Below are 12,215 nucleotides of genomic sequence, written 5' to 3' on the forward strand. Positions count from 1 at the left end.
CCCAAGCACAGTACTATTCCATTCACATGCCGCTGGCGTATCAAAGAACACTTCAGCATTGAACCCCCAGCCTTCAGGTTAAAGAACAACAGACTCTACCACTGAGCCAAAGCTGCCCATTGCTACCTTAACCTTCTACTCTGCTTCATTTGGCAAATTCTATACTTCTTACTACTGCAAAATACATTGACTGCAGGCTGAAGTTAAAGCTGTTTAAAGAAATTTTGGAAGGTCAAAATAAAGAAAACAGAAGTTTAATGATGCTAGCTGCACAGTTGACAGTGGCCGTTGTCTCACAGCAAAGAGGTGACTGGTTCCAGCTCTTGGTTGAAGGGACTTTAGTGGGTCAGAGTTTGCATGTTCTCACTGAGCATGTGTGGGTTCACTCCAGGTACTCTGACTTCCTCCCATAATCCTAAAACATGCTTGTTAGGTTAACTGGTGACTCTAAAGTTCCCATAGGTGTGAGTGTGAAGATTTGTGTGTCTCTATATGTCAGCGCTATAGTTGACAGGCAACCTGTCTTGGATGTACGGGTCCCACCTTTTGCCCAATGAAAGCTGCAGATAGGCAGCAATTCAAATGTATTCAAATATACCTGTCCAATTTGTCACATATATTTGATTTAAATAGCTTATCCCACCTACCATGGTTTATAAGCTGTCCACGGTTGCTAGGGCTGGGTATTTCCCACAACCTCACAATTCGATACCACGATACAGAGGCCACACTACCATACATATACATATCGTGATATACATTGGGTTTTTTTTTTATAATGACCATGTTCTTCACAGAATTCACTACAACAGCTGTTCTTTATCGTTGAGAATAACAGCAGTGGCATATTAAGGATCCTACAACTCAAAACACTTAAATTCAGGTCCTCAGAGATCCTATCCATGAAAATATTTGAAACCCAGAGCTATGGTTATGGTGTTATTGTGAACCGCGCCATAGGTCAATTGTCTTTCAAAACTGTCATCCCAGCTTTGTAAGCCATATCGATTCTGTAACATCTGCATCGATACATGTATTTGCTAGGAGCACATGGCGATATATTGCCATATTTTTTTAGCACAGCCCTAATGGATGCATTAGGAAATGTTTTTTATTTTTTCACAGTCCTAACTCTGTAAATAAACAAAACCTTGGTGACTGTGAGCAACCAACAGCAAATTAGCAACAGGTAGTGTTCATTCAACTCAGACCTTCTCCTCAGTGCCGCTTTGCCCCTCTCCCTCTTCCTCCTCCTCCCTCATCAGGAACAGAGCTACAAATGACTGACCCAAAAGAGACCTATAGCCTATATCAGTTGCCTAGTTGCTAATTTTTTATATTAGCTATAATGCAGTCACTGCGGGCATTTTCTGCTTAGGCTATTGTGATTCTGTGCATACTATTTGCTGCATATAAATGTACAGTTTAAATGTGATTTCCTGATGTACTTGTTACCTGTGCTCAATTATTTAAACATTGATTTGCAATTTACTATTCCTATATTAACAGAGCATGAATAGCAAGTATTGCTATTGCTGTTGTTTAAAGAACAGGTTGAGTTAAAAAATGACTCAAAGAAAATCTATATGATTGATCATGATGTTTTTTCAGATTGCCGTCAGTTTAATATCAAACAGACAGCTTGGCCTGATTTACTGAGGGCTTTGATAGGCCACTTTTCAAAGAGATGAAATATTCACACTCGAATGATTCCATACAAAAAGGTCCCTGTTTCTTTTGAATGTGACCAAGAACTAATGAAAGAAATCCTTTCACATGTCTGAATTCAGATCCATAAGCTGAAACTTTTTTCCTCAATAACTTCTCATTAATGCAGGTGCTGAAAAAAAAAACCATTCACAGACAGCAGAAGCTGTCAGATCTGTCATGTCATAATGGTTTGCTATGAGCCCATTGCAATTATGACATGATCGGTAAAATGTCAATTTGGTTTATTTTCCAAGCGTTTTTGATACGTTTGTATTCACTTATATAGCAGCAAATCCCAACAACAAGTTATCCCATGACACATATGGTTGGTCTGCATCGAGATCAATCATTAATACACCGATGAGCAAGCACATGGCGACAGTGGCAGAGCCAAAATGATTGGTGAACAGCCATCTGACTGTTGTTGAAATGATGGAACTTATTCACTGTTATTTGAGTATTAAGTAACAAGTTAAAGCCCCAACATAAGTGACATACAAAGAGACTGTTAAAGCACACCCCGAAAACACACCACTGCAGCCATGAAGTTTGTGACCAGCCTTTCACACAAACACACAGGGGCTGATAACCAGGTGAACACATCTCACATCCAACCAGCCAATCATAACATTACAGAGCTTACAGGCTAATGTCCCTATCTTTGACCTTGTTCCAGTCCCTTTCGCGGACAACACTATTATTATCGCAATGTTATGTTAGCCTACTAAAAAATGAGTAGCTGCTGCTGCTGCTGGTTGTGAAGGTGGCGGTGGAGCCGAAGGGGGAAGTTGATGGTGGTTGGGGGTGCGAGGGTATGATAACACACACTGCACGGCCAGTCCGACAGAGTACCACTCCCTGAGAATCTCCTTCATCACCATGGCCATTATCTGCCTGTGCAACGTCCTCGACACACGGCGAAAGAGCGTGCACAAAAGAGGCTCTGCCTGAATGTCAAAAGAAAGAAAGCTCAATGAGGAAAAGATAATGTAGAGCAGCCGCCGCTACTTACCCCACCGAAGCTCCGTGTGACAGCAGGCAAGCACTATCTCGTCTAATTTATAATGGTGTGAGGAGCCAGCCAGGGGTACCTTGTTTTCCAAACGGCGAGGTAAAGGCAAGTCCCGTCCGGTAATGAAGGAAATAAAACCAGAATGTCGCCGATGTTTTCGGCACTCCACTCGAGGAAAACCCTTTAAAAAAAAAAAAAAAAAAAAAAAAAAAAGCCCGAGCAGAGGAAGAGAAGAGACGGAGCAAACAACTCTCGTCTCGCAAGAAGAGGCAGCACTCCTTTTCCGAGGAGAGAAGGCTCTTTCAAGATGTTTTATTTGCTTCTATCCCATCGCCAAGCAAGCCTGGAGTGTTTCTGCGGGAGATTCAGTCAGTGTAGCCCCGCACACACGTCGCTTAATATCCGCCGCTTGGCATTAACAGCGCACGCAGCTTTCAGTTTGCGCACCAGTCCCTGTGTGTGTGTGTTGCTACTGAACAACAACTAGCAGCACAACATGACTGACTGACTGACTGCAGCGCTGACAGGAGGGGTGGGTCGACCCCCCCCCCCCTTTCCTCTCTATATGCCGTACAAAGTGAAGAAGTCCTCCGCAAAAGTCTGCCCAGTCTTAAGATTGCACACTAGGCTAAGCTATATAAAAAAAGAAGTGTGTTTTACACAACAACCGAAATAACATCCTCACCCGACTTCTGCGATGAAGCATGTGATGGCAGCATGGTGAGGCTTTTAAAGGGGTATCCACGCTAAGCTGCTGAGGAAGGGGGCTTTTGTTTTTTAGGTCTCCGGTAACTTTCCGGAGGGATGCGCGGAAGTATGGAAGCACCTGGCTAAATAGCAGGACTCACAGTCGGATTGAGGCCAGGGAAGCATCTCCCATTGTGATGTCAGGGGCCACATGCCCAGAGTTGAGCCCAAATTAGGTTTAAAATGACCTGAACACGTATTTGTAATTGTCCATAGCAAATAGCCTACATGATCCCCAAAGCATGAGCCAGTTATCTATGGAGGATTCAAGTAGTGTAGGTTTCACTTTGACAGGAAATGGACATTGGCTTTCTGGTGGGCAACTGCCTCAGGGGGCCTGGAACTTGTGCTTTGCTTAACATCACATTTTCCGCAATATAGGCCTAAACAGTCACAGTGAAATGTAAAGGGGGAAAAAGCCAAAAACTCTGTGTATTGAAGAAACTCATTATTTCATTTACGACTTGTGATTACAATTTCTGGTGTCGAAACATGAAATCCTACAAACTGCAGTTCGTCAATTGTGGACTTGAGGCTGGCTCCCAAAACCAAATAATCTCTATTTAGAGCCCCATGTTAAATATTTTGAGAACAGAAACAAACATGTCTATAGCCTGGTACAAAAAACAGTTTTGGTCTTTATAGATACATTTTCCTTATTGTGAAAAAAAACTACTGTAGATGGTTGGTGCATGGAGGCTGCAGTCCTCCAGACAGCTCGGGTTCTGATCTGACCTGTGGCTCTCTCTCTCTCTCTCTCTCTCTCTCTCTCTCTCTCTCTCTCTCTCTCTCTCTCTCTCTCTCTCTCTCTCTCTCTCTAAGTCCTGTCTCTAAATAAAGGCATACAAAGTCCAGGGGTTCCTTAACTTTTCAGCTTGCGAATCTAGAAAGGAGGAAATAACATCAGTGAGTGCCATCGAACAGCTTTAAGTCTGATCGGACACAGGACGCTGACAGGCTGTGCACAGAGGCGAAGCCCTATTTTTAAAATAAAAAGTTATTTATATCACCAACAACAACATCGACTGCTGCTCTTGAGAGTTCTAATCAGCATCAAAGCCATCCTAAATATCGTCATTATCATTATCAAACAAAGTCATCATCATGAAGATCGTTAAGGTCGTAGGTGTTCATGAAAGAGCTGTTTCTTGAGCTTTTTCTTAAAGGTACAAATGGAGTTTGGTAGTTCCTTCCACCACCGGGGGGCGACAGAGGTGAAGAGTCTAGCTAGAGACCAAGGGCTCTGTTGTGAAGGTTGGATGTATTATGTATTAGTATACAGCCTTTGTCACTGAGTGGACATATACAAACTTAAAGAGCTCATATTATGCCCTTTTTGGGGTTCATATATTTAATCTATGTACCTACTAAAGTATGTTCACAATAGCTAAAGTTTGAAAAAAGTGTCTGTTTTCATGTACTGCCGCTCCATGCACCGGCTCACTTCTGACTCTCTCTCTAAGGCTCTGAAGTGCCCACGTTCAGATTCCCCACGTGTGCCAAGTCTGATCTGATTGGTCGGCCTGTCGGCTCTGCCGTAATTGGTCAGTCGCTCAGCACGGTTCTCGGAAATGTCCCGCCCCTTTTACCATATTGGGAATGCAGCCACTTCGGCTACGAGGGCCGAGCAAAAACATTAGCACCTTAGCACTACTGTGCTACCGCAGGCTACGACATATCGTGGGCGTGCTACAGAAGTTAATGGGCGTGCAACATGAGCTGCTGGGCTTGCCACAACGAGCCAATGGGCTTAGATCAGTGATATCACACTGACAAGACGTCACACTGACAAGACGTCACACTGGCAAACATTTTTCGAGGGGGGCTAGAACCGAGCGTTACATGCGGCTAATGCTGCAGCTAACAGGAGGACGTAGGAGAAGCCGCGTTTCTGCGGACACATAGATGTGCCTAAACATGCACAGGACACTTGGAAAACACACTAAAGGGCATATAAAACCAGAAAAAGCATAATATGACCCCTTTAAGACTCACAGGTGTGTGCATCTTTATGTGTAAAGAGCAGAGGAACCCTACAATGTTGCTGTCATGTGCAAACTTACATTTGAAGTGTTTTTACACATTCATTTCATTTTCATTTCACTTAATGATATGGTTTTATGTCAAATTGAACTACGTTTGTACATCATTACAATAATGGGTAAAATGTAGAATTTTTAATTATTCTACATTTTGATGAGCTTTTACTTAATTAAGCGTTTTAACTGATCCCACCTCAATTACCTTGAACTGCTGCCTTTGTTTGTGTATCTTTTATAGTTTAGTATATATATAGCGTGATGACGAGCGAAACATACCAGATGTTTCAGCAACCATGAAATTTATTCAGCACACATTTCCAATATGATGAGTGTCAGCGGGTTACGTCACTGAGACTTGTAATAACCTAGAAATGTCTTTGTGTTAATAACTCTAGTTCAGTGAGATTCATGGAGCATATCCCTACTGAGGTTGTTTTTAAACCAAATTTAACAAACTATTTGGCACATACATAACCAGGGACCAGAAATGTAATTATTCCATCAAGCAATATAACTCTTGAACTACTGGCTTGACAGATTGATGGGCAAGAGATATGTGTGTCTGATTGCTGCTTACTGTTATTTAAATGACATGGCGCATCGTACCCAAGGTGCCAACACATAAGTTGGACTGGAAGAGATTTTGATTTATCATAATAGGAAAAGCGTATACGTTTTATTATGCTTATTGACATGTTTCCGTGTTCAGAGTTTTTCAAATACATGTGTACCAACGTTATTCCTTGGCAGTACAATCTCCACTATACGGATTAGATTGTAACTGGGACAAAAGCCTGGACTTGGTTTAATAGACATATGGTCTGGTCTTACTTGCTATAGGTGTATTCTGTTCTATTGGAAAAGCCCTATGATGTATCAGCATGCCTTTGTGTATGCAGCTATTTATGTCCACACACTAGAGAGAAAAGCTGGCGGAATCCGAACATTGACATCCTTGCTCCTAAGGGTGGTAATCTGACGGTGATTTCTTTATCTCTATAAATAGATATCGGCATGCAGGTGCAGCTAACAATCTCCGCCAGATAAAAAAAATCATAGCTAACTAATTTATTTTCTTTTTTTATCATTAGAAAACATGAAATAGCCAATTCAGATGAGTGATTAGAACTCTTTTATTGTGCATGTAAATCATTTCACTTCTCTTGACCCGGTATAACACTCTTTGTTTCTCTCTCTCTCTCTCTCTCTGTTTTAGCTTACCAAAAAAAGTGTTGAGTCCCACATTGAATGTGTCGGGCCTTTGAGTAGCTGTTTGGCTCAAAGCACCGCCTTTAGAGCCTCACAAAGTCATTATTGTGACTGTGAACTTGTTTACATGCTAATGCCTACAATAGTTTATTTATCTGTACTGAAAACCTTCAGTAGGCCTAGATAGTTTCAGACAATGAGTGTAGGATATAGTTGGGGTTTTCCATGAAGCTCAGTCCATTTAGTTTGTATACAAAATAAGGAAGACAACTGACTGTGGCTGGTGGAAATCCCCGACTGTCTTTGTATTTAGACAGAAAAACATTTCTACGGAGCTGGAGTTGCAATAAAAAATGGCCATAAGAAAGTCTATTGGATCTTACTTCAGTGAAACAATAAAGAAACTGAGAAAAGTAATTGATTCTGCTCTTTGATTGGATTGGACAGTGAAAAAGGACTACAACTTCCTATGCTGTCCAGGCATAGGCTTATCTTTAATTACACACGCACACACACACACACACGCACGCACACACACACACACACACACACACACACACACACACACACACACACACACACACACACACACACACACACACACACACACACACACACACACACACACACACACACACACACACACACACACACACACACACACACACGAGCACACAGTGGGATTCACAATTAAGCTGAATCAGGATGCAGGGCTCCGTTGAAGAGAACTCTTGTTAACTAGACGGTGCAGTAAAACTGGAAAAGAGACAAGCTGGGACATGAACTGGTCCTATTTGAATAACACAGTCCAGAATCCCCTGTCCCATTATGTATTCCTCTGTTTGTCCACCACACACACACACATGCACGCACGCACTCACAAACAAACAAACACACAAACAGAGTCAGCAACTCAAACATATATTCCTTATGATATTTCAGTAATTAACTATTGGTTTTTCAGTTTATCCTGAACATTTACAAAGGAAACATTAAGAAACCACATGCATTGATGTCATTTTTAAAACTCCTCTCTCATATTATTTTGTGTACTCATCCGCTTTCCCTGAAAACAGGAAGTTTTCTGCGGGTATGCTATGTTTAGATACATGGCTGACTTTGTGAACTCTATAGAAGTCTGAGCCTCAGAAGCAGAATATTTCCTCTTTGAAAGGTGAAGATTCTGAAAATTGAAGACTTTAAAATGGCCCATTATTTGTTTCTATGTTGTAGTATATATTGTGGTTAATATCAGTAAGGAAACCACTGCTGAGTCTCTCAAGGTCAACGATCTGGAAAGAAAAGAGCAATGGTTTGCTTTCTCTATGGGTATACAGACCAACGGTTTGGACAGTGAGCCTCAAAATGTGTTACATCCCTCATTGATAGGAGGAGAAATATGACTTTACTTGAAAGTAAGAATACAGCTTGTCAAAAGTCTTGTGGTGAACCTGAATGAGCTCTAGCAGGATTTGCATTTGATGATGTCATCTAGTGGAAAAACCTGTCAGTGCTTTCAATCAGTCACATGACGGTCTCAAGATGAATCTTTGTAAAGCTCAAAGGTACAACTTTAATGATTCCCAGCATCCTCTTGTTTTTCCTTTCTCTGTAATGAGCACAGCCAATCAGCAACCATGATTCCTGCCACCGTTGAGGACTTGATAACACACAGATTCCGGTCAGTGATGCGACATGAAATGGCTTGGCTCCATGTTGGACTGTCATATCTTTGCCTGCTTGTCAGAAATTTAGTTTGATCTCACTTTAAATAATGGTCAGTTTCTCTGCCAACCTCCTGGAAATCACAATGTTCATATCCTGCCTTGGATTTCTGGGTAATGTGTTTCTCATTGTCTCCATCCTTCAGACCCAGCTGAAATCCTTCGACTTGTTTCTCTTGGGACTTGCTGTTGCTAACTTGGAGGAAATTATCATTGTGAACATCTATGATATAATAATCCACTGGACTTCCACCACCACAACAGCCACTGGTACGTTAGCGTGTAATTTTCTAAAGTTCCTGACTGTGTTTGGGGAAATTTCCAGCATCCTCTTCACTGTCCTCATCAGCATCTTCCGCTACCAGAAGTTAAGAGATGCAAGCAAACGAGTCAATCTTTCAATTTTCCTGGACAGCGTCAGGTTAGCCTGGATGGTCAGCGGGGTTTGTGTGATGCTCTCCTTCTTACTGAGTGTTCCCATTTTTGTCATCAGCCCTCATGGTCATACAGCAAACATCACAAGAAACAGCAGCGTCTGCCGTCCAGACTTCTTTCAATGCACTCAAAATGATTGTCCCACTCTCAACCAATTCTTCAAATATCTGTTCCTCCTTGTGTGCAACCTGCTGCCTCTCATCATTGTGACAGTAACAGGCATTCTGATCATTAGGGTGCTGATGAAACAGAGGAGGAAGGTGCAGCCGGCGGGGAGTGTGAGCGGGTCGAGTCATTTCAGCAGGAAGAGTACACATATGAAGCTCCAGAGAAGCACCATCGCCGTGCTGGCAGCTATGGGACTCTTTCAGGTAAACTGGACTCTCTATCTGATCTTCCATCTGACTTTGAGCCCAATTGAGTTTCCTTTTTGGGCTGAAATGGAGTTATTCATCTCCACTTCCTATGCATCCATCAGTCCATATGTGTACGGGATAGGGACTAACCTGTTCACTCTCAAGAACTTAACAAAGAAGTAGTCTACATTTTTCTTTAACGCAGGCTTGTTAATGAAATGTCTGGATTTGGGCGATAAAAAGTGGTAAGCTAAAAACACGAGATTTAGTTTGCCAATAAAACGGCTCCTTAATGTTATAAACTGTCAGTGATATTGTGTTTCTGAACTCAGAGGTAACATAGGTAAACAAGAGGTTTTGATATCTTTTGAACAGTAGTCATATAAGAGATGACAGCATTTTGTCTTTATCATTTTAGACCCTCAGATAAATCAAATGCGAAATTGTTTAAGTTTGCACACATTTTGACTTAGTAAAGCACTGGCAAGTGAAGAAATGTATTTTCCTCCTGGAGATTCTTCTCACTTACAGTCTGGCAGTTAGAGCAGGCAAATCTTATGCAGAGCATTCTGACCCCAAATAAACACCAAAGACGTAACATGTCTCTGTTTTTCTCTGATAACAGTAAACTGACACGTTGCCTTATTTTTCCAATGCAATCAAACACCTAACAGCTGTACAACCATAAGGACAAGAGTATGAATACTTACGGAAGAGGATGAGGGCCAGGCATGAGAAATAAATGATGAGAGGAGGAAGTTATTTTCTTCATTAGGCACTTCGATGTAAGTCGAAATGTTGAGAAAAAAGTTTAAATGTCGAGAATAAAATTGAATTACAATTTTTAGAATAAGTTAAAAATTTCTACTGAATTCTCGATATTTTGACTTTTCTCTCAACATTTCAAATCTATTCTCAAAAATGTTACTTTATTCTGAAAACTTTCACTTCTTTACATCAACATTTCGACCTTCTTAATAATTTGACTTCATTACAAACCCACTTGTGAGCAGTTAAAAAAATAACTTCTGTTCTTTGTGTCGTTTCACATTACAATGACTGAGGTCTTTTGCCTGATCTTTTGTAAAGCGTCTCGAGATAACATTTGTTGTAAATTAGCGCTATACAAATAATGTTTGATTCTTTGATTGGTTTATTGTCTATATACTGTATATAATAATAATATTAAATCTGTTGGTGTGTTGTACTGACTTCATTAAGCACTGAAGTGATCATTTATTACTTTTCTTTTTTTTGATATCCTTTATTAATCCCTGAGGGAAATTCGGGTTTACACTCGGGTTATTTATAGGGACATGCTTCTCACACACATAGGGCCCGAATCACACGCATGCACAAACAGGACTTGTGGACATGCAATGGTGGAGAGATGTCAGAGTGGGGCTGCTACAAGCTGCTAAGCAGAGAGCGCACCAGAGCAGTTGGGGGTTCGGTGCCTTGCTTGAGAAGTGCCCTGGCACCTCTCCAGCTACCAGAACCAACTTCCAGTCCTGCACCGAAACGTGCAGTTTGGATCTCAGACGTTACAAAATATGTAACAGAACAAAGAAACAGAAAGCATGTTTAAAAAAAACGTTTTGATCTGATTTTTTTTCCAGGCATGAAAATGGCTCATGTGACCCACTTTTGGGTCCTGACCCAGCAATTGAGAACCAATGCTATAAAGGCCCCTCTTGCTCGTCTTGACTCCTCCTGAGTCTGACCAATTTGCTCAGATGTATTAAGATAGGTTGCTTTATACATTTCAAATCACTAGACGTAAAATAACCTGGTGTATGTGTAAAATGTTTCAGTGTCGTTCACAGCAAAAACATTATTTATAAAGCGCAATTTTATTCACTGTAAATAATAAAATAAGCTAAGAGTGTCTGTGATATACTGTGGAGTGCCTGGCAGAATTCTGAAGACCTGGTTTTTAAGTTGTGACATCTTAATTTGCACCCTGATTTGTACCTGGAAAAATGTAAATGACTTTCAAATTACATATCATGTCCATGATCTTAATTGTAAAAAAAACAGTCCCTGATCATTTTTGAAAATTGTGATGATAGACTAAATATTATGCCTGCACGTGGTAATTTTAAACTTGGTTTGACAGCTGTGACATGCACGACTTGAAACAGCAGTTCAAAGCCTGAGCACTATTCATTATTCGCTGCCACTGGTGATTTGACAAAGGTGACGTCACAATTTGATAACATTTTATATTGTTTGTTTTAAAATGGCTCATAGAGTTCCGTAATCCTTTGCAGGTTTTCAAAGCAGTTTGCAAATATCTTAATGAGAAAAAACAGTATTTATGCACTGTCACATAGCATATGGAAAACAACAGCCTAATGTAACAACATCCGAGATAGGGTATTTGAAATACAAGTGATGAAAAGTGAGAGAGAGTAGAGATATCAATTTGTCAACAGACTTGTAGAATCTCATTAAAGCAACCTCCCTGGAGTTGTAATTATTTGTCTGTATTTTCCTACCGTGTTAGATTTTTTGACTAAAGCCTAATTCTAAACCCATCATTTGAGATTCACTATAAAAAAAATATTAATGCTACACATAATAAATATTTTTGGTCTGAAAATATTTCCTGTTTTTGAACAAAATAAACCCCTAAAATGCCTTTGGATTTTATGACAATATCATAGTCCTGAAGGAAATAGGAAGTCACTGCCAAGTGTTGCTTTGTGCAGAATGATTGCATGCTGCACAGAAATATGAGTGGGAAGCATGGTGGCAGCCTTTCGAATTTTAGGCTATTCCTCACGTCATTATCATCTATTTGAATAGTGCTTCATATTTTTTTTAAGAGTTCATAAATGTGAAGATTTTGATCAAGTGAGCGTGAGTGGCTCCCCTGTAGGAACGAGCCGCAGTCTACCGCCACGAGACCTCCACGTGGAGAACAAAAGATGGGTCGGCTCATGAGGGTTTCTCACTTCCTCAAAATCGTTAGACT

The 12,215-nt window shown here is 40.8% G+C and overlaps 2 protein-coding genes across 2 annotated transcripts in view; one reads left to right on the forward strand and one right to left on the reverse strand.

Moving 5' to 3' along the window:
• LOC132985189 (bromo adjacent homology domain-containing 1 protein-like) overlaps positions 1-3,183 on the reverse strand; it is a 32,490-nt gene extending 29,307 nt beyond the window's left edge. Inside the window, exon 1 of the mRNA XM_061052423.1 lies at positions 2,723-3,183. The gene's annotated coding sequence lies outside the window, so the exon portion shown is untranslated. The remainder of the gene's footprint in view (positions 1-2,722) is intronic.
• Positions 3,184-8,494: 5,311 nt separating this feature from the next.
• LOC132984569 (2-oxoglutarate receptor 1) lies at positions 8,495-9,719 on the forward strand. Its single transcript, XM_061051422.1, has one exon. It carries the CDS (start codon positions 8,495-8,497, stop codon positions 9,416-9,418), a length of 924 nt encoding a protein of 307 aa, XP_060907405.1. The 3' UTR covers positions 9,419-9,719.
• The last annotated feature ends 2,496 nt before the right edge of the window (positions 9,720-12,215 follow it).

The sequence above is a fragment of the Labrus mixtus genome, chromosome 12 (assembly GCF_963584025.1).
Source record: "Labrus mixtus chromosome 12, fLabMix1.1, whole genome shotgun sequence".
In the NCBI taxonomy this organism is placed as follows: domain Eukaryota; kingdom Metazoa; phylum Chordata; class Actinopteri; order Labriformes; family Labridae; genus Labrus; species Labrus mixtus.